The sequence below is a fragment of the Ixodes scapularis genome, unplaced genomic scaffold (assembly GCF_016920785.2).
Source record: "Ixodes scapularis isolate PalLabHiFi unplaced genomic scaffold, ASM1692078v2 PGA_scaffold4__175_contigs__length_147842914, whole genome shotgun sequence".
In the NCBI taxonomy this organism is placed as follows: Eukaryota; Metazoa; Arthropoda; class Arachnida; order Ixodida; family Ixodidae; genus Ixodes; species Ixodes scapularis.
The window spans coordinates 19,572,071-19,597,893 of record NW_024609879.1 but is presented as its reverse complement, the minus strand read 5'-3'; the positions used below and the strand labels follow the sequence as shown (position 1 = coordinate 19,597,893).

General features: G+C 46.4%; 1 protein-coding gene across 1 annotated transcript in view; it reads right to left on the bottom strand.

Moving 5' to 3' along the window:
• Positions 1-25,823, bottom strand: part of LOC8037859 (USP6 N-terminal-like protein) — a 67,441-nt gene that overhangs the window by 27,945 nt on the left and 13,673 nt on the right. The window contains exons 5-9 of the mRNA XM_029982862.3: positions 23,932-24,012; positions 13,072-13,179; positions 12,084-12,193; positions 7,450-7,498; positions 929-994 (exon numbers count right to left, since the gene is read on the bottom strand). Of these exons, the coding sequence (XP_029838722.2) occupies positions 929-994; positions 7,450-7,498; positions 12,084-12,193; positions 13,072-13,179; positions 23,932-24,012 (414 nt within the window). The remainder of the gene's footprint in view (positions 1-928; positions 995-7,449; positions 7,499-12,083; positions 12,194-13,071; positions 13,180-23,931; positions 24,013-25,823) is intronic.

The following is a 25,823-nucleotide window of genomic DNA, read 5'->3' as shown; positions in this document are numbered from 1 at the left end:
TGGCAGGAACTATTGCGCCCCTCGGCGCACGCCTCCGGCAAGCGACTGGCGACCGTTTCGCATTGCGAGTGAAGCATGTTAGTGTTCATCAAGTCAAGGCATAGCTACGTTGCAACGGTGCTCATAAATTTACGTTGACCAAGATATAAAAGAGGCAATGGGAAGGTGACACCATTGGCAAAGAGCCTCGAGTCGATAGAAAATAAAAGCCTACCGCAATATCTTAAGAGATACCCCACCCCCCCAAAGGATAACCCGCCCCCCAACTTTGGTCCCATTTGCTTCTTTTCCTTTTTTCAAAAACACTGAAAGATAGCTAACTTCTAGTAATTGCGGGGCCTTGTCCAATGGTGACCTCGAAAGATAGCTTACCCCCCATTTTCACCCGATTTGCATCCGATTTTAGGAGGGACATCTTTTGGGACATTACGGTAGTATCGCGACACACATATTCTTTATTTGGGCCAATTAGAATGAAGTCTTGCCTTTGTGCAGTTTTTCTTTTTTGTATTTGGAATTAAGTGATGCACACACTTTGGGTGACCAGGCGAAATGGCATCCGGTGACATCCCTCCACCAGTACGCGACACCGAAAATGCACACGGTCACAGGTGTCGTCACTTGACTCAAGGATGTCGCGAGATAAAGTTCATAAAGTGTGTGCAGGCCTGGCATGGGAATGCGGAGGTGTTAACAATGCCGATGAAACAAGCATTCCGTTACATGCCAAGAAAAGCATACGTGGCTTGGGTCTCGTTGTCTAAGCACACTTTAATTCAAAATATTTAAGGTGGCAGTGTGCCTGAAACTTTCTGTATCCAGCCCTCAAATACTGAAGACTGCAAGGAATAAACGAATGAATTCGTGCCCTTGTGACCGCATCCCTCCCTAAAGGATAAAAAGAAAACAGAAATGGGGTCGAACTCACCTCTTCATTCATGTACATGAGCAGGAGGGCAGCAATTTGGCTCATACCTTGGCAGTAGCCCACCTCCTGCGAGGCCCAAAGTCACTATGAAGGCAACCAAACTAGCTCCGCGGCACGCAAGCAATGATTCAGAGTTCAACATTTCTAATACGTCCATACCCCCCCTTTTAACCCCTTGACGGCAGAGTTTTTTTCGCAAAAGGTATTTCTCAGTGATCAGCTTTTGTTTCCAAAAGAATGGTATAAAGAAATGGTCAATGGGCAAGTGTCTTCTATATTGTCTAGTGGAAGCACAAACACTGTGCTTGCAAGCTCTTTGGGTTTAGAAGCATGAAATGAAGATATTTTAGGTGAAAACTTATCACCTTTCTTCCATTTCGTTTCATTTTGGTGCGTCTGCTTCCGCGACATTCCGGTGGCTTCAGATTCGGAACTGGAGGTACTTTACAGAGCTTCTCCGCCAGGTGATGAGCACTTATCCCCCGAATGTAACTCCGAAAAGCACTGGAAGTCTGAATCGAAGGAGCCAGTGCTCCCACTACTGCCAGAGCGGCCAGTATGTGAAGTGAGCATTATGTGCGTGAAGTGCCTAATTTGAAAACTATAAATAGCCCAGCAAAACGCATTACTGTGCCAATGTAATGTTTATATTTCACCAAATATATAACAAAGAGTCATGGGCGTACCAACTGGGGGGGGGGGGGGGGGGGGGGGGAAGGCGGGTACTTGTCTTTCAGTTCTTAGAGTGGGGGAGCAAGGCATGTGTTTTGCCCCCCCTGAATCAGCTGCCACTGGGCAGGGCAAACACTGGCCGGCAGCGCACAAATGATACCAAAGGCACAGCCCCCCCGACCTGGGGGTAGGGGGCTCTGGTTTGCCCTGCCCCCCCCCAACTCAAAAACAAGTTGATATGCCACTGCAAAGTGCAACACCTCCAGCTGTGCATGCAGTTTTGTATTTAAGCAGTCACTTTCAAACATGTACTCACCAGCGTACATGCAAGGCGACGACCACCAAAAGGATAGGGAATTTGGGTAAAAACACAAATTTCCTCAAAATGTACAGCAAGTGCCTCCGGAATCATGTAACAAAATTCAGGAGAACATGTGCTCCCAGAAACATTGTGTTCAGTATGGCCAATGCATTCAATGGTAACATCATCTCACTCAAATAATTTAGTTTCAAGAATGCAGCTGCACGAAAACAAGCACGTGTAAATCCCTCGCTGCACAAAAGTCCTGTGCTTGCCGAAGGACGGAGGAACAGCGATCGTTCCTGTCCAATTGGGTGGTAACTTGCGTCATCTAGTGCCGCCTCGGGCACCCGCTACTCGGCCCATGGCCACGACGAAGAGTCTGTCGACGCACGCTGCACCGATGCACTTGTTGCATTCTACTCTTCAAGGCGAAGCCTAAGCGACCTTGGCTCTTGAAACAACATTATTAAACTGGAGGTGACCAACGGCTTAATCTTCTCACTGGTTTATGTTCCTTCGAGGATGAAAATGGCACGCCCTCAGTGAAGCAACCAAAACTGAGTAGTTGTAGATGGACAAGGTGTCAATTTTAATGCTGCAAGACACAGAAAAAAAAAAGGTGGCTGTTGTAATTATACGCGATTAGCATGTGACTTCTAACAAGGATGTCGAACCAAACCTAACCCGAAATCCTGAGCAAAACCGTTAATTTTAACCGAATCGAAACAAAACTGTAATTTATGGCGCACCGTGCATTCACGAGGGTGCCTATCAAACCACTCTGGCATAGTTGCCGCGAGGCAGCTAAGTAGCTGCCTCGCCTCAGACACGATCACATGGTCGTGTCACCGCGGGGTCGATCGGGATCTCGAATTCGGCTCCCGATGCGCCGCTTTCTCTCCTAGCCACTGGAGGGCGCTACAGGCGCCCCCGTGGCGGGCGAGGAGAAACCTCCTCGCCCATCGATCGGGAGAGATACTCGGTGCCGGTGGGGCAGGGGGCAAGAGGCCTCTAAGAACTCCGGACGAGACCGAGACGCAGGCAGGCAGGTGGGTGGCGACCGGATCTAGGGTAATCGCGGGACACGAGGCCTGGGGGCCTTCTTTGTGTTCAGCTTTTGGCTTAACGTGCGTTTGTAAATATCTGTGTAATGTAACTATTTGTAGTTTAGATTGAGTGTTTTGTAGCGTTGTGTTTTATTGTGAGAATAAACTGAGAGCGGAATCCCGCTCCCGTGAAAGAGCCAGGCTGGACTCGGGTTGTTGACGGACCACGTGGGAAACGGCGAATCGGCGGCGTTGCGCGATTTCCTACAAACCGAAATCAAATGCTTGATCCCAAACCGGAACGGAACCGTAATCTCGTGCGACGGTCATCAGTTCATTGGAAACGGGTCGGAGTGATAAAATGCGAGCCTCGCCTGAGGCACCTGAGCGAGGCTCTGAGGCATCTCAGCTATGAAACCACACAGAAAGCCAAGCAAGATGGCAGTGAAATGAAGCAGCCACACGTCAGTCTCAATTAGCGCCATTCCATGGTGCTGCATGTCCGGGAGGCAGCGGCTCCACCGCTCCACGCCCAAGGTCAGCGCAGCGAGCAGAGCTTATGCGCTGGATTGCCGACGCAAGTATGCCACAGACGAAGTAAGAGAGCGGAGGAACGGTGCGCTTGCTTTTACATTCACTACTGGGGGGATTGGTGGCCGAGTGGTCTAGCGCACACCAGCTCGGAGCACGTGGAGCGAAAGCTCGTGCTGCAGAACCCAGGGATCCTGGGTTCGAGCCCCACCCCTGCCCGTTTCGATCTGGATGAGCATCGTACCGGCGTGCGGTCGTGTATCACTACTACGTGATGCACGTTAAAGACCCCAGGCTAGCGGCTGTACCGCACTGGCTAAATGTCTCATCTACAGCTGGGAGACTCGTCGCCCCTGTGAGGCAGACCAAGTTCTAGGCTGTATAAACACACACACAACCCAATTTTTTTACATTCACTATTCATAAGAAATGCTGAGGTGTACCACAAGTCTGTTTTTACTTTTCTCATATGTTAAACGAATGAGGTAGATTGAACTTTTGACTATTTCGAAAGTTCCGGGCACCGCTGTTCAAATTGCTTTTTCTGGCTCTCAATATGGCCGTTTCTGCATAAATTGAAGATTGTCATTTAATTAAAATGCAACCAAACGAGACTTGAACACATGCAATTCAATTATCAGTTCTGAGAACAAACGAAAAAAGTATTGCAGCTAACACCCAAATTCAAGTTGACTAAAAAAATAAATAAATCTTTTTTTTTTTTTTTAGCTCCTATTTTGATCCAAAATGCTTTTGAATATTTTGCAACCGTTTTTTCACAATATTTTTCTAAACTACACGAGTTTTATGCAAATTCCAAAAATTTAGAGCATAATACAGTAAACTCTCACTATAGTGAATGTCGTTTTAACAAATATTTCAGAATAACGAACTTCCAAAAAATCCCTGGTGGTTTTCCCATGCATTCTATGCAAAAATGTTTCAGTAAAACGAATGAATGAATTTCAGAGTAGTGAATATTTTTGTTCAACAAACTTGATTGGTGGACCCAGGATTATTTTTGCAACGAGTTCAACAACGTTTTGCGCTCTGCAGCGCTGGCGCAGCCGATGCCTGCCACATCACCGCCGCCGCCTCTGCAGGGGCAGCGTATCGTCGCTGGCGTTTACAGCGCTGCCCAGGAAAAGCGGCGGTGCAGTAGATGGAAATGAGCCACGTGGTGTGTCTGTTTTTTCTTCACCATCGATTCTGTTTAGCCATCTTAGTTTTGGGTAACAACGACAGGTTTGTGCGCCCACTTTCGTAATGAGTACGAAGAAATGGAAGTGGTTGTCTCTATGAGACAAGCTCAAAATCCTTCAGCGTCTGGACAATGGTCAAAGGCATGTGGACGTTGCGGAGGACTATGGGATTGCACCGTCAACGATGTCAACGATAGTGAAGCAAAAGTTGAAGCTTGAAGGACTAGCTGCCTTCAATCCCAACAGGAAACGACTCTGCACAGGATATTTCGAGCCAGTGGGACGATGCCATTGCAGCATGGCTTCGTCACAGCAAAAAGCTGCGCCAGAGGAAGTGCAAAAAAAACGTAGACTCTATGGACAGCTTTGTTACTTCATGACCTTTAAAAGAGCTGGTGCCAATTAAAATTAATTTTTTTTTTTCAAAATGAGAAAGGCAGCAAAGTAACTGTTATGCACTTTGTATATATCGGTGTACACCACTCCATAAATTACATTTAACACTTTTGACTCTGTGTGCCCTATGATGTTCCATATTCGAGTGAATACCGTATTCGCATGAATATAACGAAAGGTTTTTTTTTAAAATTATGCGCTCCAAAACGCACCTTGCGTTATATCCGGAATAGAGTTTAGCCACGAGGCACGCGAGTCTGGAAAAAGTCATCTTTCCGGCTCGATGCAGAAGATCGAGTGGGAAAAGAAGTGGGGTGCGGGAGGGAATTTATTAGCTATTGGTCCACGTGAACAGGGAGAATAAAAAACATAAGCATTTTTATCGCTTCTGTGTTTGTACAACGCACGGGGCAGAAATATAGGGAAACTGTGGGAATACGAGCACTGGCCAATTCGAGCCAAGTCAAGCCAGGCCAAGTCAAGTCAAAACAAGCCAAGCCAAGACAACTGACCATGTTTACGCAATCGTGCAACACAAGGTGTTTATGCGGAAGGACAAGAACAAGAATGCGTGTGATCATGCGCGATCGTTTATCGGGTCCAACAGTCTTTTTTCTGCCTGCGCACTTTTTGGTTTCTACTCCAGAGTGGCCTGGTGCTTGTGTGTTGGTGCTTTTGCTTTGTGCCTTGCTTTGCTTGCGGGCTGAAGAGGAGCTCACCCCACCCCGAAGAAAAAGAAACTACCGAACAAGGGGCGCCATGTGCTGCTGCATATCTGGGTAGTTGCCAAGTGGATTGCAAATGGAAGGACCTGAGCAGTGAGGTCAAGCGCAGTGAAAACATAAACCGATATTTCGTAGATTTCCATTGCCCTTTCACTTCTGCTGTGCCCATGAGTGCGGTAAATTTATGCAACCTCGGCTCGCGTTATAAAAGTAATAAAAATTTTTTTCTTTTAGAGGTTATCAAAACTTGCCCTCGCATTATATTTGTGGTCGCGTTATATTCGTGCAAATACGGTATATTCAGTTTAGTAAACCTTCAGTTAAGCAAACGATTTCCTTGGGTCCCTTGAAGTTTGTTCAATTGAGAGTTTACTGTATGAGCAAAAATAAAATTATTTTTTTTTTTTTACAAAATTGTATTTTTTTTAGGGTTCAGAGGCTTTATCCAAATTAATTTTTTAGTAAACATCCCAGACGTGAAAAAATTGTTGAGTTTCCTTAGACATGGAAGGACCTTGCAGTGACACGGAGTGCCACGAAGCGCTTCAAGCAACCATCCTTTGGCTTAGTAGAACGAGCGCTTTGAGGCTTTTGCCTAATTTTGCAGCCGTCTTACTAGTAGCACAATGTGGCCGTCAATGGCCATTTTTTTTTTTTCGAGCTTAGGAATTACAAAGAATGGAATGGTGGAAGTTCAGCCATCCCAAAGGTGGGAATGGGTCCAGCGTCTCCATCCCGAGGAGTTTGAAAACGGTGAAATTTTCGGAAATGACGATTCCCTGGAACGGAATTGAACAGGAACGGGGCTGCCCATTCCACGAAACACCGCTGTCGGTGCCAGGAGCTCGTGCCAGGAGACGCGCATCCACGCACTCCAGAACAAATAAAGGAACAAAAACGTTCGTAACAAAATGGTCACGTGTCTATTTAGCTCCAAAGCCTTTTGTTCACGCACCCCATGATGTGTGAATGCAACGCCGATGCCCAACGACTCCGCCGTGACGTGCCGTGGCAGTCGCTCTGATTGTAGTGTGGATTAACGCACGAGTGCTCCTTTTTCTTTTCTCATGTCTTTGGGAAATTATAAACGTTATGCCATATTTGCACCACATTTCACTTAGCTAGGGCTATTTATAGTTTCGGAATTAGAGATGCTCCGTGCACGCGACACGCATGAGTTGATGCGCCCTAGGTGGTCACTTCGCACGACGATTCCTCTGGCATAAGTGGCCAATGGGAGGACCAGCTCTTCCGATTCAGACTTTTCACACTGCTTAGACTTGAATTCCGTGGGTGACAGATCATTAGTCAGTAGAGAAACTCGGTAAAGTACCTTTGGAATCTGGAACATTTATGAATAGCGAGAAAAAAAAAGGGACTAAACAATGCTAAAAGACAGTGTCAAGAGAGGAATAGCCGGTAGCATGAAAGCAGCAACCGATGTCTAAATTTTATTTTTTTTTCTCAGTTATTAAAGATGTGCCATTATATTTCATGTTTTATTAATAACTTTTCGTGCTTCTCTAGAGTTGGAGATCGGGCCATAAAGCCGACCTGAAATCCGTCCAGTCAGCATTCGAGAGACAAACGTCCTATTTGAAGACGTCAGAAGCCTTCGCTCCTTTCCTGGCAAAAGCAAACTCACCGTGTTGTAAACTGAGTATGCTGCTAGGACGTGGAACAGGGCTTGTTGTCTGGAAAAAAGAAAATTGGGATCCACTTTAGTTTTCAGCAATGACAGCCAGACATATCAGAAAAGTTTGTGTTCTTTTCGGCTAGTTCATCCGACCACACGACTCCGAGAGAGCAGCAGCAGTGGCAGCGATGCTGCAAACACAGGCTAAAGGAACCCTGACCAACGCAGCCAAACACCAGTAAAAGGATGCTTTTGCTACATAAAGACCCATTTAATGAAGTAAAAAATGAAAGACGTTTACAAATCTCTGTAATGCAAAATTAGAGCACAACTCTTGAGGAGGAGGGGAGGGTACGCCCCACCGTACCCTCCCCTCTCCTCCTTTTTTAACCCACTAGCGAGCAAAATTTTTAACATTAAATTTAGCGGGCAAATATTCTCATTAAATTTAGCGGGAAAATTTTCCCGGTAAAATATGCAAGGAAATTTTTCCGCTAAATTTCCCGGGAAAATTTACCCGCTAGCGGAAAAATTTTCTGGATAAATTTAGTGGGTTAAGTTTTCTGCTAAATTTAGCGGAGAAATTGACGTCAGATGACCTCAACACAAATTCAGTTTCCCCGCTAAATTTAACGGGGAAAATGACGTCGCATGACTTTCGTCACGTCACCCATGAACAAATTCAGTTTCTCCGCTAGATTTAGCGCAAAAATTGACGTCACAGGACCTCAACACAAATTCAGCTTCCCCGCTAAATCTAGCAGGAAAATTGACGTCACGGACCTCAACGCAAATTCAGTTTCCCCGCTAAATTTAGCGGGGCGGTTCCGCCGACGCCGACACCGTGAAACACAGAAACGGGCACCTAAGAGCTGTGCTCTACAAAGAAAGGTCCTGGCCTACTTCCGAAGCATTCGATATGTCATTATGACAGCTACAACTACAGTGTTTTCCACATTATAGCCAGCAGACTATCATATCCTACAGTGTATGGACTATAGTCAGGGTGTCTACCAAATTATTCTTTTGAAATTCCCTGACTTTTCCAAGTTTTCCCTGACAATTTCAGGTGAAATTCCCTGACCACTCTAGAGGCGGTTAAATATACAAGACCATTACAACACAAGGCATTGAGCACTGAGCACAATGAGGATTATTTTGCACGGGCCTAATCTAACTTGCATATTCCGAAAAATTTGGGTTCGTCCAGTCTGGATTAAACGAGCACTTTCTTGCCGCTGACATCGTCAGTGAAGAGGCCACTTTCAAAAACACGATGAGAACATGACGCTCAACCAAACACGTCAATAACCGAATGGCAACATGGCCGCCAGATGCACTTTCGGATACTTTCGGTTTAAGGCTTGGATTGGAGTCTGCGGCTTTCCCATTTGTTACTAAATCTAGTAGCTCTAACTGGATCTAGTTTAGTGTCGTGCTCTCAACCCAATCCAATCCAATCCATGGCTTCGACTGGATTTGTCGATTCTCTTTGCATCGGGTAGCAAACTCTACACGGGGAGAGCTGAGCCTGCGCCTCACTCTAAGCAGTATTTATTGCCTATATTTCTGTACCCAAGTCCTCAAGCCTTTGCTCAGGGCATTCGATGGTGTTTCCGGCTTATTTTCCCTTACTGAGCTCCCTTTCTGACAATTTCCCTGACAATTCCCCGATTTTTCCCGGTAATCAAAATTTTCCCTGACAATTCCCGGTTTTCCCAGTCGCTAGACACCCTGACAGTCCACACGGCGTAGAGAAAGTATAGCCTCCGGTCTATAAACTGGAATACGTAGAAACGATACAAACTACAAGAACAATAAGAATTAGGAAAAGCAGAGGAATTTAGATTAATCCTGTTTTATTAATCAACATAGAGTGCAGAACGTAAGGGTGCAAGTGAGCTGGCGTATATCCAGCATTTTAGTGAAAAACGCGAGACTGAGGTAATGACAGACGACGACGAGGAAGAGAACGTCTCAAACGAGACACTCTCCTTCTCCTCATTGTTGTCGTCTGCCAATACCTCAGTCGCGGGTTTTTCACTAAAATGTTTAGCATAAAGTGCTCTTGATTTCCAGGCACCATACCGATACTGCAGTCGCCAGGCCAAAAAATCCGCAATTTGTGTGAAGTTTGGCAGAGTAGAACCTCAGTGATTACGGGGAGTTTCCGGCTAGGCTTTCGGAAGCCCCTAAAAATAAGGTGGTCCAGGAAAGAAGAAACTCTTTACAGGAACCAACTGCCAGCCACGGCGGACGTCAAATATTGAAAAAAAAAAAAATTTGTTACATGGTTAACTAAACTATACTCTTTTTTTTTATTTAGTGCAAATAAACGTATGAACCCAATGAGAAACTCTCTAAGCATCATCAAAAGCCACCAAAACAACTCATTCTAGAATGATACAAGACAGGGCGGCATTCTACGGCGTTCCGATAGAATGCTCAATTTGGCCGTGCTTTTAAATTTCGGCTTTCTGTCGGAGTGCACTTTTGCTCCAGCGGCACTGCTCTCCGGTGGCCACGATGCACTCGCCACCCTTCCCTCCGTCCTACGAGAAATGCGGGGCGGCAGCTTCGTTTGCACCTTGGATACAGGCAAGTGGGACTGCTGGCGCAAAGATTCGCTCAAATAGGAAACGGAAACCTAGAAACGCGTCCAAATCTAGCATTTTATCGCAACGCCGTAAACACTGCCCCGTCTTATATCGTTGTAAAACAAGTTGATTTAGTGGTTTCTGACGATGCTTAGCAAGCTTCCCTTCAAAACATGTTCATTTTCACTAATTAAAAAAAATTAAAAAAATATCAGGTAGGTTGTAGTAGGTCGTATCAGGGACACAGCCAACGTCTTGCGCCTGCTGCAAACGGTGTGTGGCCACTAGGGTACAGGAATGACTTTAACCAAATCGCCCCGACACTCCCCTGCGCTGCTCCAGCCCGTCGCACTTGCCTCTATCTCGTGCGCTTGTACACGAGATTGAGGCAAGGACAGGAGCAAGGATTCGCATCCCTCTGTCTTGCTACCCGAGTCTTTTCCCACCATTTCTGGACCCTATGTGTCGCAGACGAGGGCGCCATAGCCGAGCAACCGCCAAATTTCTGCAACAAATTTAACAGTTTAAACGTTATAACTCCCGATGAGCGCCGGTTTGAGTTTGATGTATTATATATACCTTTTATGGCAGAGTGCACCCTCTTAAACTAGACAACTGCCGCTCGGACCGAGAAAAGTACCGCCGACCTATGGATGTGTGAGCGCCGCATGCGAGCCGAAATTTAGCTTCCACTGCGTCGTGCATGGCGCGACACGTGCATGATCGAGTAATGGCCTCTTTCTTCTGTGCAAGGATGCTAAAGTAAGGCGTGCGAGTAGTACAGTAGCGAAGAATAAGCAATAGTAGTGCTACATGTTTTCGTTACATGCAGTTTTAGCGAGTGACCCCCTACTGACCAAAATGAAACAAGTTTCACAGCAAACATTTTAAACTTGAGTTAATTACAGTAGAACCTTGCTGATACGTTTTCCAGGGGACCGCAGTAAAAAAAACGTATCATCCAGGAAAATGTTAACGCTGTTGGTGGGGCTACAGATGTGACGGGAAGCAACCCTCACACTGGGGTTTACTCCAGAATGACTTTTGGAGGTTCACAGAACTACCTTGTTAGTTACCATATAGCTGGGCATTCTTCTTTGGCACAGTTGTTTAGAACTAGCAGTCAACCTATACTGTACCTACTCGATCAAAGCGCGACCACGATTGCTACCTCAAGGGGCAACTTTCCATATTGCTCATTGGGAGAATAGAATCACGAATGTTGTGCAAGGCTAGTAGAGAAATAAAACGGTACCTTTATTTTGCTAGAAATCGTCTCCAGCACGATTTCTGACAACTGCACTCATTCACGTCGAGCAGCGACCAAGGTTTTCTCAGCTTTTGCTCCACTCCCGAAGTCGAGACAGGCGCCACACTGAGCCCGCCGCGTTGCCATCAGTTCCATCAAAACGTCCGACAGGAACGGAATCCGTTAAGATCCAAGAACTAAAACGCGCGCTAGAGACCAGCGCATTAAAACTTTAAAATCTTTGAGCTGGATGAGCTATCCAAAACGGACTCCGATCATGCCATCACTAACTTGCTAGCAGCGGATATGGATTTGTATTCGACTAGATAATTTGAAGAATCCAGCAGAGAGGCCGGGAGGCATACGTTGCCAACAGAAGACCGAAAATTCACCGCGCGCAGCCAAGGAGCGCGGGTTCGGGAGCGCCGAGGGGCAGATTTTGGACGTAACAGATAAATCAAACGTAACAGACGGGAAACTAGTACATGTATCCCTATGGGAGTTAAATGGGACCGGTGCTCGTGAACGTAACAGCCAGGAAAACGTATCAATTGGGAATGTATCAACATGGTTCTAGCTAATTTGTATGCTTTTTGAACGTTCATCGTGGCTGGCAGTTTGTTCTCGGAAAGAGTTTCTTCATCTCTCAACCACCCTATTTTTAGGGATTTTCGAAAGCCTTTGCCGAAATACCCGGTGTATTCCAGGGGACAGCAAACGAAAACAACAAAAAAATTGCCTCCAAGGAATGTAACTGGTGCGGAAAAACTGCCGAGACGGACGACGGATGAACTCACTTGACGCTGTAGCGCTCTCGGAACATGATGTGGTTGCGGTACGTCCGGTTCACGTCCAGGTCGATCTGCCGGATGTCTGGGGACCATTTACGGGCACGCTCCCTCATCTCCTGCAAGCACGGAAGGCGCAAGACGTCGAGCGAGGTTTCCCCGAGCACAACCTCCCTGCACCGGGTCGTCTTGGCAGATTTGTAAGGTAGAAATGAACCTGGTCGGCCCGCACGAGGCACTTCCAGAAACAGCGCCTAGGAATACAAGTCATCGTAAAACGAGCCAATCGGTCGACTCCAGGCGAGGTTCACTCCAGGAAGGTGGTGCAACGTCTTTCGAATGAGACGACGAACCAACTTCCAAACCGACAGGTCGGTAAAGTTTCTTTCCCGATTATATAAAGAAAAGAGGCTGAAGGTCGCGAGTATCCCCATGTATTTCCACCACTTTTGGATATTTAAATCGCCCAACTTCAAATGTTGCTATAACAAAAAAAAAAGATCAGGAAGTGCCATGGAGGGCAATGACAAAAGCCAACCTTCTTGGCTCAAAAGACGCGACCGGAGCACCCGCTGGTACGGCCATGCGCTTTGCGGCGACAGAAAGGCTGCTTGAACTTTTAACTTTATTTCGGCAAACATTATGCCGATGACATTGGACGGAAAGCTACCAAGAGCTAGCTCGACTGGGTCCGGTGCTTTTGCACGTACAGGGAATGCACTATTTAAAAACAAAACCGTTTAAACATTCCTAGAAATCGTACAAAACAACTCAACACATTTCATACATATTCCTATCCAAACAACTGAAAACATTCCTATAAAATTCCCCCAAAACAATTCTATTTACCCAAAACAAAATGAAAGTGTGCACCGTTCTTTTGTTAGCAACTTCGAGCCAACAAAAGTGCACGTTTTCCAGGATTCTGTACGCCCCTGGGGGGGGCCGTGCCGAAGGAAAGGAGTTGTCCCCCTTCCCCCCAGAGGGCACCACTCACCAGGTACTTGCCCTCCTGCTCGGCCTTGATGCGTGCCACGTCCAGCAGCCTCAGCCAGACCTCCGCCCGTACCGCATTGGGGATGCCCTTGTAGACGCGCCGCCGCAGCTGAAACGCAAACCGTCGGGTTAGTACAATAACCTAGGGGAAAAGGTCCCACGCGCTTAGCCCATTTCGAAACTGCGGGGCAGAGATTTGGAGTTTTCTTGCTGGCGACACTTTCATATACAGTTAAACCTCGATGTAACGAAGTCGGTAAAATTCACAAAAAATTTGGGGGTTTTACGTGCCAAACCTACGAGGGCATCTGGCACGCCCCAGCGGAGGACTGAGGATTAATTTGGACCACCTGGGGATCTTTTGACGTGCAACCGAAAGCTCGGTTACACGGCGCCTTCTCCGCAATAAGCCTCCGTCAGATTGCGGGCACCTCGGTCGGGATGGTAAAATTCGCAATTTACTTCGTTACATTGAAATTTCGCTAAATCGAAATTTGGCTTTAACATGCGAAAAAAAAAAAAAAAATTCCGAAACATTTTACGGGTATGAAAACTCACCGAAAATGACATTTATTTAGGGGCAAAGTAGTCCGCGAGTTTCGTTTGCGCCTTGTCCGACAGTAGCAGCGGCGTCATACGGCGTTCGAGCGCCCAGAGCGCTTGCACGGCATTTTGCTGCCCATGCGACGCCGTGTACCTCCTCAGTACGCCCATTGCGTCGAGCACTTCCCGAGTGCTCGTGATCTCGGCAGTTTCTTCAGGATGGCGTCCAAAACGTTCGCTTTCTCATCCAAAGAAAGAACTTTACGTTTCCTTATGGCAGCAAGCACGTGAGTGAACCGCCCAGTTGAAAAATAGAGCTGTTTAGTTTAGGCGGTGCCAATGTTTCCAACCTACACAGCACTCTTGCCCGCACAGTTTACTTGCGCCTTTGCTTTACATCACGCTCGCAAGACGATAATCGGTCTTCTCGGTCTTCTCCTAGATGGCACTGCCCGTGCGGTCGCGCGGTCGCGCCATCACGTCGCACGTCGCTCCCCCGCTGAAGTTGGCTCCCGCGCTACCCGCGGTACAGTGGACTATGATGATCAGTGAATGTCAGTGGTGATGCTATTATGCCGTGTTAACTTTTTGCTCGGCATTTTCTGGCCAGCCCCGCAGAATCCGCTTTGCCGCATGCCTCGCCGGCGCTACCGGCGCTGCATCCTTTGGCAGCCTAGGAATGTTAAAAGGCCTGTCCCCGTGAAGTAACCTATCAAGCGCTCGCGTTTGCGCATAATTTTTTTTTTTTTTTAACCACAATTTTTTTGCGAAGTTGTTTTTTAGAGTTGATTTATTTATTGCCTTCTATGGCAATGGCGCTTCGTTATATTGAAATAGCAGAAAAATAGACTTCGTTATGTAGAGGCTAAAAATACATGGGGTCTATGGGCAAGAAATTATGAAAAATAAAATACTTCGTTAAATCGAGGATTTCGTTACATTGAAGTTCGTTATATCGAGGTTCGACTGTACGCAAAGAAGTGGCAAAACACCCCCTGAAAGGTCTGTACCTGTACCCGTTTCCACCTCAAGAACCGAAGTAAAAAAAAAGTCTGCTCCTCGCAGAGTATTACTAATTTGTAGAAGAGTAGTAAGTTGGGCGAGTTGGTAAACGTTGAACATGGTTAAAATCGCGCACAAAGAGACGAGGACAAACGAGGAAGGAACACAGAACACAGACAAGCGCGCACTCACAACTCTAGTACCGTATTTGCACGAATATAACGCGAGTTTTTTTTCGAAAATACGTGTTCCAAAACGCACCTCGCGTTATATTCGGAATCGAGTTCAGCCACGAGGCGCGCGAGTATGGAGAAAGCCAGAGGAGAAAGTCATCCCTCCGGCTCAATGCAAAATATCCAATGAAAAAAGAAGTGGGGGTGTGGAGGGGCATTTTCTAGCCATGGGGTCACGTGAAGGGGCGAATAGAAAACATAAAAAAGCATTTTTATTGCTTTTGTGTTTTTACAACGCGCGCACGCCGCATGCGCGCGCGCCATGCGGGAATGCGGGCACCGGCCAATTCGAGCCAAGCCAAGCCGGGCCAAGTCAAGTCAACACAAGCCAAGCCAAAACCACCGACCGCGTTTACGCAATCGTGCAACACGAGGCATTTGTTTACGAAGAGGGATCAGAACAAGAAGTATGATCGTGTATCGGGTTCAGCAGTCTTTTTCCTGCCTGCGCATTGTTTAGTTTCTGCTCCAGAGTGGTCTGGTGTTTGTGTGTTGGTGCTTCTGCTTCCGCGCCTTGTTTGGATTGTGGGCTGCCGAGGAGCTCGCACGGAAGAAAAAAGAACTACCAGACAAGCAGGTGCCGTGCTGCTGCATACCTGCGTAGTCGCCAAGTGGATTGTAAACGGAAGGACCTGAGCAGTGAGGATGAGTGCAGCCAAAACATAAACTGATATTTCTTTTATTTCCATTGACTTTTCACTTCTGCTATGCCCCCTAGTGCGAGAAATTGACGCGGCATCGGTTCGCGTTATAATAGTAATAATATTTTTTTTTTCTTTTGGGGGGCATCAAAAACTGCCCTCGCGTTATATTCGTGGTCGCGTTATATTCGTGCAAATACGGTATATTAAGTGAAGAAGAGAAAGATGAAGCACGATTTTTTACAGGGGACAACGTCACCAGGGGGAAACAGATCATCCGCAGTCAAATGATCGCTGCGTTAAGCGCGATCCAAACCAACGCTTCTTTTTGCGCCTGTAGGTCGTGCGGCTGCGGATGTGACGCATTTCGTGGCTTTTTTGCTGTTTCCGGGCGCGCTTTCTGAGTCAGAACCGTGCGCTTTGGTTTGGACGGGCGAAACTTCGGCACGAGCGCACAAGCAAAGTGGAACTGCGACAGAATGGCCGGCCAGACGGCGAGAGAAAGAGAGAGAGAGAGAGATCGCGTTGTCATGTTGGAAGAGAATAAAAGGGGGAGAGGAGAGGGCAGCCAGACGGCGAGAAACGCGGAGCCGGAACTAGCTTGCCCTCCACCGATTGGCCGGGACGCAGGCGCGCCCTGCTACGTCACCGCGCGTTTTTGTGCGCGTCCAGAGAGAAGTTGAAATCAACCAACTTTTTTATGCGCGCCCGGAAGGAGCGAAGAAGCGGCCCGACGTCACGAAAATGCGTCACATCCGCAGCCGCACGACCTACAGGCGCAAAAAGAAGCGTTGGTTTGGATCGCGCTTTAGCCAGCCGTCGGTTGCTTTGAGTGAAAAAGAAGTTGCCTTCTTGCGATCATTTGACTGCGGATGATCTGTTTCCCCCTGGTGACGTTGTCCCCTGTAAAAAATAGTGCTTCATCTTTCTCTTCTTCACTTAATATACTAGAGTTGTGAGTGCGCGCTTGTCTGTGTTCTGTGTTCCTTCCTCGTTTGTCCTCGTCTCTTTGTGCGCGATTTTAACCATGTATTACTAATTTACCCTTTTATGTCGAGAATTAGATATATGTAGGTGCACTTTAGATTAAATATAGGTTATGAAGACGTACACGTTTTAGCAGTCCTTCTTCCTCTGGTATAAAAGACTCCAAGTAAATAACCAAAATAAGGCGTTTGTAAGATGCCGTTTGATTTATGCTTTTGCTTTAGGACAGTTACTGCTGCAGATGCTGGCACGTGCAGCGCGTGGAACACCATCCCCTGCATCCTCCTCGATGCTTGGGTAATTTAGCGATAGGTCTGTTCAGTAGGTTAGTTATCAATAGACACCATTTTCAAGATCAGTAGACCCTCACGCAGACAACAAAGGTTTGTCAAAGATTTGCTGCTGTGCAGCCCTCGTCGGCCATGTCTATGCTCACACCACCCTCTCTTTGTCGTCGTTCCAATGCTTGCGTGCCTAGTTTCCTTTCCTTCCGCTCTCCCAGGGTGGCGGTCCTGTCACTCAAGTCTACTTTCTGCCGAGTGGCGGTGTTATCGCACGTGTCTCGTTTCCCCCGGCTCCTCGGGCCAGGTCTGTGTCGTCTGCTAAACAGCTCCGCTGGTCATCCACCTTCACAAAGTGGAACGGCTCATAATTTTTCCATTTTAAGCACCGTTTTAGTAGACCAGAGCAATCCATTATTGCGTAACTATGCCGTAATAATGTGCCAAATGCTTCCCAGCACGTTGGTTACATTTCACGAGCTCTGTAGGTCTCTCCCCTGCTTTACCGCAACAATGCTGAGACCCGATGGGGGCTCCTCGGCCGTTGGTAAAGGGGCCCTCCAATCATATTTAAGCATCTACCGTTTTTGCTGTTTCCACGTCCCTTGGGGTTCAGGCAAGCCAGCGGGCACGGAGAGAGTAACTAAATATCAGTGCGTCACATTTTAACCGGACGACGCGGAAACCTCCATCACCGCAGGAGGCGACCTGCAGTATTGAAAACACGCGGTATGTGACGTCTTTGGTTTTGGGCTTACTACTGGTCAGAGCTGCTAAAAGCTTCTTTTAGTCGAAATACAAAATATAAGTGGCGCGAATTGTTTCGGTTATTTATAAAAGTAGTTTTTGTTCAGTATTTTAGATCAGAGAAGAAAAAAATGCAGTTTATAAGGTACGGAAACAAGAAATAACCCGTCGACATACCCGCCACCAAGCGGTGGAAAAGGCGGCGCATACTAGAAAGGAGTAGTGGGACCGACACCCAGGCACCGACACAGAAAGGTTCCGGATGTATGCGGCGGCGCTGCGGTCGTTTACGGACTGGAGGATCCGATCGGCTCCGAGCATTCCGAAGGCCTTCAGCGAGCAGCTTTGTGTTGCGTTTTGGCTGTTTCGCGGTACGGCAGTGCGAAGTGGCTCCCGTTCTGAACTGATCTTTACCCCGTGTTTGCTGTCGTTTGTGGCCAATAAAGTGTCATGCCGAATTAGTGTTTAATCGCGCAGCAAATGCAATGAGAGCCGCTCTGGCTGCCCGCAGTATACAGCCTATTCAGAACACACTTTAGCGGCACCCTCTTGCGCCGTCGACACGGAGTGCGGCAGCCGTGAGCGCTTGCTGAGCTCACTATCCCTCCTCTAGTTCACGGCCACTCAAGCAACCAAGGACGTCATAAGGGAGGCTATTTTTTGCTTGTTTTTGTAATTTTGATTTGCCTATAACTTTTAAAATAAAGCGAAATTCAAGAAAAGTTTCATTAAGTTACTACAGTCAGTGCGCTCAGGTTCGGTGCAAATTAAAAACCAGTAAAAAAGTGCTTGCAGGGCCCCTTTAAAGGGAAACGTGCATTCCTCCGGATTGAGAATTTGAGATCCCCTACGCTGGATCGATAGACATTTCCGGAAAATCCCATAAGGCCTCTTGGTAACCTCACATTGCACCGCGCAGTGTGGGAAAGTTGTGAGGATGCGCCGACGCACGTTTGGGTCAACTCTCACACTTGTACACCCCGGGAGTGGCACAATTCCGTCTTTTACTGCTGAGAGTTCAAACCAGAAAGAAAACAAACACAAACCAAAGCCAACATGTACCCCATTTTGTTATCGTCCTACTACTTTTTTCGCATTCTAGACCCCCAATATACTAAGCCAACATCAACCGTTTCGTGTATTTACTAGCACTCTTCGCGTTGTACATCAGATTGCCACCGTGCTTCGAAACGATGGCGTATATCCCTAACGGTGGTGGCATGTTTGCGTCCATTTGAAGAGAATGTGCATCCCTCAGGTAAATGAACATGGGGCCATGCCACATGACCAGTCTCCATATAACTGCAGAGACAATGATAGCAGCATGTGCATCTAGAGACCTTGCATCCGCAAACTTCGTCTACAAATTTATCTGCTAGTATTTTCTTTCTTCTTTTCTTTTTCATATTTTCGGCATAAAGAGCATTACTGCACATGTGTGCTGCGCACACCATATCATCCACACAGAACAGATCTCGTGCCTAACTTTTCACGAAGTAGCACGAAGAAACTCGTGGTCACAGAAGTCGTGCATTCACTCTTCGCAACATTGCATAAAAACATTGAAGTCAAGTTCGAAGACAACTTCTGAGGCCAGAAGCATCTTATAAGCCGGATTAACATCCGAAGAAAAGGTTTGGCCAATGCCTAGGTCAAGTCGTCCCACGGAGGACCGTCCAAGGACTCCATTCCGCCAGCAGAACCGTCCCCCGTGTCTAGGGCACAGGGACTGTTCTGGCAGCACCGCAGTCTTTAAATGAACTACTTGCTGGTCCTTACAACAAATCAGATGAAGCACTCTCTTCACGAGGCATTTGAATTGCTCGAAAACCCCTAGGTCTCAAGTATAAACAGCATTTCCAATCATTTATCTTTTTGACGAGTTTGTGGGGTTTTTACGAATTGGCGGACGCAGTGAACTACTTTCTCCACGGTGGCTTCTCCAAACCCGTGTCCATATGCTAGGTTCTCCAAGCATGACTCTTGTGCTTCTATTTGTCCATAGGCAAAACTTTCCCACAGGATAGCGAAAGAATTCAAGACCGGATAATCTAAAAAACCATGTTTGCGTTTATTCCAATGAAACAAACCGAAGTAAACTCATCTGCCCTTAGTCGCGGATGATGCGAAAAAGCCCAGGCGAGCGTGCGGCTCCAATGGCCTCTGGCGCCGTCTAACGGAAGAAAGCCGAGCCATTGCTGAGGCTATGCCTGATTGAGCAGCATTTCAGCATCTGTTTGATTTTTGTGCTTGCTCTCCACTTGGTCGGTTAACGATTGCAGTTAACACCAATAATAGTGCTCAGAGAAAAGAAATTTTAAATAAAAGTCCCCCCCCCCCCATCGTCGTTCATTTCGCAAACTTATTATCGGGCGTCCGAAAACCGATCGCTCGACCTGACGATTCGATGGGTTCGGCCACGCTTGGTTTCGGCATTTGTCGCGGGACGCCTGTATACAGTCAAACCCGTTTATAACGAACAGCAGGAAACGCTACGATCAGTTCGATATAGCAAGTAGTTAGACATAGCAAAAACAATTACAACAAACTTCCACGGTACGTTCGTTATACAGATATATATCTCTTCACTTCCGCCTTGTAACAACGCGTTAAAGTTTTTTGTTTTTTTTTACATGCGTGGAGGGTTTGTTTTTTAGCTTATCTCCTCTTCTGAATCGCTTCTCTTCGTGGGCAACGCTTTTGGGATGAAAATATTTTTTTGTGCGTGCGTGCAGAGTATATTGTTTAGCTTTCTCCTGTTTCTGAATCGCTTCTCTTCGCTCAATTTTGTTTGCAACTTGAGCTTTTGGACTTGCTTTCTTTCCTACTAATTTATTTTTTTCTTCTTTTGGTGGGGGACAGTGTTGAAGACGATAGTTTTCGCGTTTTTGAAAGCCTTCCCAGGGGGAAAAAGTTTGATATAGCCAATATGTTGTTCGTTATAAAAAGTACTTTTACATGTATTTTTATTTAAATTTTTCGTGAGTTCGATGTCGACAATAATTCGCTGTACGTGGGTTCGTTCTAAACGGGCTTCACTGTATTCGGCAAAACTGGCATAAACTCAGCCACGGCTTGTCAAGCAGGGAGTGACGACAACAACTTAACAGCCGCTAAAGCTTCGATAACGGTTTTTCTTCGGGCTGCTAGCACGGCAGGTCATGTAAGCCACGCGCTCTTCTTTTTCGTGTCATCCGCAACTGTACCGTCGCTCTACCCACTCCTAGTTTGCGACATCCCTAGTCGTGACCGGGCGGAAACCCGTGCGACGCTTGGCGACGAGGGACAGAAAGGTGCCTACCTTGGCTGTGTATTTCGAGCCCTTAAGGCGCTCCTGGCAGCAGAAAGAGAGAGGAGGACGACGGTGGGTTAGGAAGACGTCCCAAGCAAGTTACGCCGCTTTCCAAGACTCCCGGGGTAAGAGAACTCCGCAGTTTACGCGGGTTTCGCCGAGTCGAGTCCGAGCTACGTCGAAGTGAGCCACAAATGGTTGACACCCGCGACGACTCCTCGCGGTTCTTTAGGGTGAGCCCCGTGTTCTCAGGGTCTGGTGGTTTACTCATCCCCAGATACACGCGACAAGGAGTCTATTACAACAGTCCCAATATTCCTTCTAGACCACTCAACACGGCGCACGCCTTCCTTCCGTGCACTTCCTTGCCCCTTGGCGCGACTTAAAGGGATTGTCTGGTCAAAACCAGAAGTAGTCAAGTTTTTGCGCTCGTTACGTCGAGGAGGCCTTCATGAAGAGAAACAACATTTTTATTTTGACCATATAATCTCCCGTTATTAACTAAACCTTTCATGAGCGTATGTACAAAACTGCACCCCGAATTTCGCCAGTGTCAATGGCTGACATCCGTAGCTGCTGCTTGACGTCACAAAACGCAAAAGATTTGTCGGATGGTAGGGATAACAAGCGTTGGTCGATGGATGCCTTGTATTTCGTTTCGAATTATATAGTCTCCTAGGTCAGTGGTTCTCCAATGGGGGTCCGCAAAGGCCTTCTAGGGGTCTGCGAAGCCCTGCCTCATCAGTCAAGCCCGACAATAAAAGTTGTCTTTTTTTCCAGGTTGAAAAGAAATGTTTCAGTTTTCGGGCGAGTTTTTTCGTGTGAATGTCCATAAGAGAGGTGTACTTCACACTAGCCCTTAGTTATATCCATTCATTAAATCATTATTATATTTAGCCTATACCTTTCCTCTCCTCTCACCACGAACAGGGGGTCCTCCATCACCTCCGCCGATCCACAAAGGGTCCGCGAAACATTGATGGTTGAGAAAAACTGTCTTAGGCTGTACCCTACTGAAATACACTTTTTTTATCACAGTTCCCAAGCGTGTGCAAAAAAAGTCACGCCTTCTGGCAGGATATTACTCGAAAACAGCCATAAGCCTCGAGCAAACGTATGCCGTTTCGCGCAAACACAGCATAAACAAATAGATTGACCCGATTTGGGCGAGTAGTGGATGGACGTAGTTTAATATCGTTGGCACAGCATCACACCTCAGCTTACGAGCCTTCTGTCCGCTTAGAGCTCAGCTCGTAGCTCTCTTCTGTGAGATGATTACTGCATAAGCGGGATCTCGATCTTGACGGGAACCCAGTCCCTACGCACGGCGACGATCCATTTTGCACGTCACTGTACGTCTCGCGGAAAAGTGTGGAACGTCATGTCTTGGCTCGCATGTGCTGTCAAGTAGTTGTGGCAAACAACCGCGCAACACAAATCTCAACCAACCACGAAACAAGTCGAGCACAACAACAAAAACGAAGCACGCCGACGCGTTCACTTGCAGGTAAACGACGAGACAGAAATGCTTGCTTTGTGTTGTGTGACGTCAGAGCTCCCATGTTGCCACCGAAAACAGCGTTTACGCTAGAGTGCGATTGGAGCAGTATAAATTCAATTACTCATGCAGAGGGGCATATAAAATTCAGATATTGCACGTACGATACATCTCGGGGCAAAAACAATGATATTCAATTGTTTTCTCAAATACAAAATTTGACCGGACAATCCCTTTAACGGAAGAGCATGTACTCTGCGCTAAACACATTGCAGTTTTAACCGCTTCGCGAGACCTTACCACCAGAGTACCATATTCCCGTCGAGGACAACTCAACAAGATTTTGTTCTCAACAAGAATATGCTGCCCTGTGCTCCGAGTCGAGCGTAGTCTGCCGCACTTCGGCGGCAGAATGTACCGGGGTTGTTTTCTTACGAATAAAAAAATGGTACAGATGTAAGTGCCCACACACTCGCCCAAGTTAGTACGGAACACCAAAGCCTTACCGCCCAGGTGGCAGAGGTGCGCGAGGCAATATTGTATGAAAACGGTGCCACGCCATCCTTGGACACCTTGCAGTGTCGCGTCCTTAAAGGACAACTCCGCTCAATTCCAGGAATTTCGGGGTTTTTGGTGATTATACACTAAGGTATACTAATAAACGGCTCGACGTCGTTTGTTTCTCAAAAAAGGAAATATAATTCTCGTAATCCTTCTTTACTCCTGATCACGAACCGAAACCGAAACTGCGCCCGCGCCTGGCAACATTGGCCCCGCGTCGTCATAGTCTGGGACAACCCACGTGGTACGAACGTCACCGCACGACCTCGCCGACCGCGCGGACGGACGGATCGGCGGAGCAAGCGTCGTCGCGCCGTGTCGTCTGCTCCACGGTCTCTGCTATCCAACGACGTGTGCACTACCGCGGCCGCAGAGTGTTTTGACGCAGAAAAAGGCAAGTTGTTTTAAAGTTATGTTTTGGAACCATTAGTAGTTGAAGTTAAGTAAACCACTCGTAATATGCCAGGCATCGCAGCACAAAACGTTGCTCCAAGACGCAGCAGGTTCGGTCTTCCCGACGACGAGCGCGGAGCGCTCGCTCAGACACTCATCAGCGCATGCGCGTTTTGGATCACGTGGACATCGGTATGCACGCTGCTGGCGCCGCCTGTTAGCTGCGCCTCAATAAAGTAAAAAACAAGAAAAAAAGCGGTCCCAGACTATGACGTGCGGCGCAGTGTTGGCTGCGCCAACACGCGGTATTGACTGCGCTGTTCTCTGCGCCGCACATCGGCCGCTAGAATTAGCAGATTTCGGAGACATGAGGCATCTCAAACTTTGTTTACCAGTTTAACAAACGTTTAGGCTTAATTACGTCGTAAAACTTGACGTGTAGTCTTTCTAGGTGATACTAAAGAGAACTGCATTGTTTTTTCAGCATCGAAAATGAAGCGGAGTTGCCCTTTAATGCGAGGAGTGCTTTGGGGCTTTACGTTGCAAGAAAACTTAAGAGCAATGACCCGACGATTCCTTACAGAGGCGATCTCCCGGGGTTCGGACCCTAGTCACTGCGTTTCAGAGGCCAAACCCTACACCTCTGCTCCGCAGAGGCGGTCGAGTCCAAACGCGAGGCCCACCTTGTCGTTGAGGTAGTACTTGTCCCACGCCTCCAGCATCTTGCGCCACTTGTTGAGCCGCACATTCTCCTGGTCCCGCACCTGCACACCAGCGACAACAGCTTGTCATCCGACCCGTCACGTTGAACCAAGAACAATTTTTATTTTATTTAAAACTACTGCAGGTCTAAAGGCATTTTTTGGGTACACATCCGGTCGGATACACACACACACAAAGAAAAGCTGTTCAGCTTGCAACAGAGATTCATGTGTACCAATACCCTGAGCAATGCTACAATGTATAATCCAAAAAATAAGTGCACACACCTATCGAGAAAATACATACAAAAAAAGTAATTCATATTAGCACATAGATTTTTACGTGTGAATTGTAATTGCTATATGTGCTTTGAAGAATAAGTAATGGCAGGAAATATATTTTAAGTTATCCCTGGAAATGTTTGTATTCCAGCTATGAAGTTCACTTACAGAAAAACTGCTCTAAAAAGAGTGTTCCATTTCATTATCAAGCATAAAAAGAAAAGCAAAAAGAACATTTAAACGTGTTAGTTTGGGCGAAAATGGGGATCTAGAAAAATTAGTGACAATGTCGTGTTTGCCTTGTATCTCATCATGTTATGAATGGGGGAGGTGAGAGCGCTAGCTTACCATGAAAGATAGGAAATAAGTAGTTCAATCCTACCACTTTCGTGCAGTTCGCTGATGTTTCAATATTATTAACTCCCACCATCAGGGAAGCCAAACCTGTAACTTTTTCAAGATGAAATGCACACAGTTTCTTTCTGTACCAGTGTACCATGCTCACCTAAAAATAGCTTCATCTTTTTTTATAAAAGTAAACCACTGAAAATTAAAAGGAATTATCTCAAATACATTTTTCTCTTTGAGCTATGATACAGAGACTATGTCTTTTCCAACTATTATACTTCCAAGGTGTCCACTTGTCTTCTCACGTGAATTGAAAGTCACATATCCAAGCTGTCTAGAAACACACTTTGAAAAGGTTTTCTTGTTTTCTCAGAATTTGTTTTTTCATCACAAAGCAAAGCTTTGCTATTTTCTCTATATAGAACAAGGATCTGAATCATGATTTTAGATATAACACCTCACAAGTTACAGAGTGCAACGAGACTAAAAATTCTTCAAAGATTTTCTAATTGGCAATGGCCATAATAATCAATTCCTAATTATTGACCAAAGAATTTCAATATGTGATAAAATTTCTCAGGATAAAGTTAAATTAAGACTGGTTTTATTGCACTGTATAATTTGTGGAATATGTAAAAAATACTTTGTGCCCTAACTATTGATCAGGTAACGTAAAAACGATAAGCAGAAACATTTGCCACGAAGTTACAATTTTATTCGAAAGAATATTAAAAATATATAAAATAAACTTGCATCGGTGCAAAGTACACACAGTTATAGTAAATTAAAGAATTTCATTTAAATCGGGATAGAAATTACATAAAAACAGAAAATCAAAACAAGTGTCTTCTTCAAAGACAACTTCCCACACAAGGATAGTGAGCATGATGTCTACATGCTGGGAATCTTGACAGAAAGTATTTCTCAGTCCCAGTGCTATCTTGTGCACAGTGCAGGGAAGAAAGTGTGTGGACCTTGTTCATAGATTCAATAAATCTAACAAATTAAAAAATGACGATTAGCCAAATGTGACACAATCTAATCTAAATAATCCTACTCCAACAAAACCACTTCGTACACTGTTTAAATTGGTGAATACTGGTTCGGTGAGGCTGACAATGTGCAGGGTACCATATAAAAGCGTGCAAGGGCAGCACTTTTTTTTTCTATTTCGGGGCTAATCTTTTAGGTGCATGTATACATGTATAAAAGAATAAATAAAAAAAAGTGAAAGGGCAGTGGTC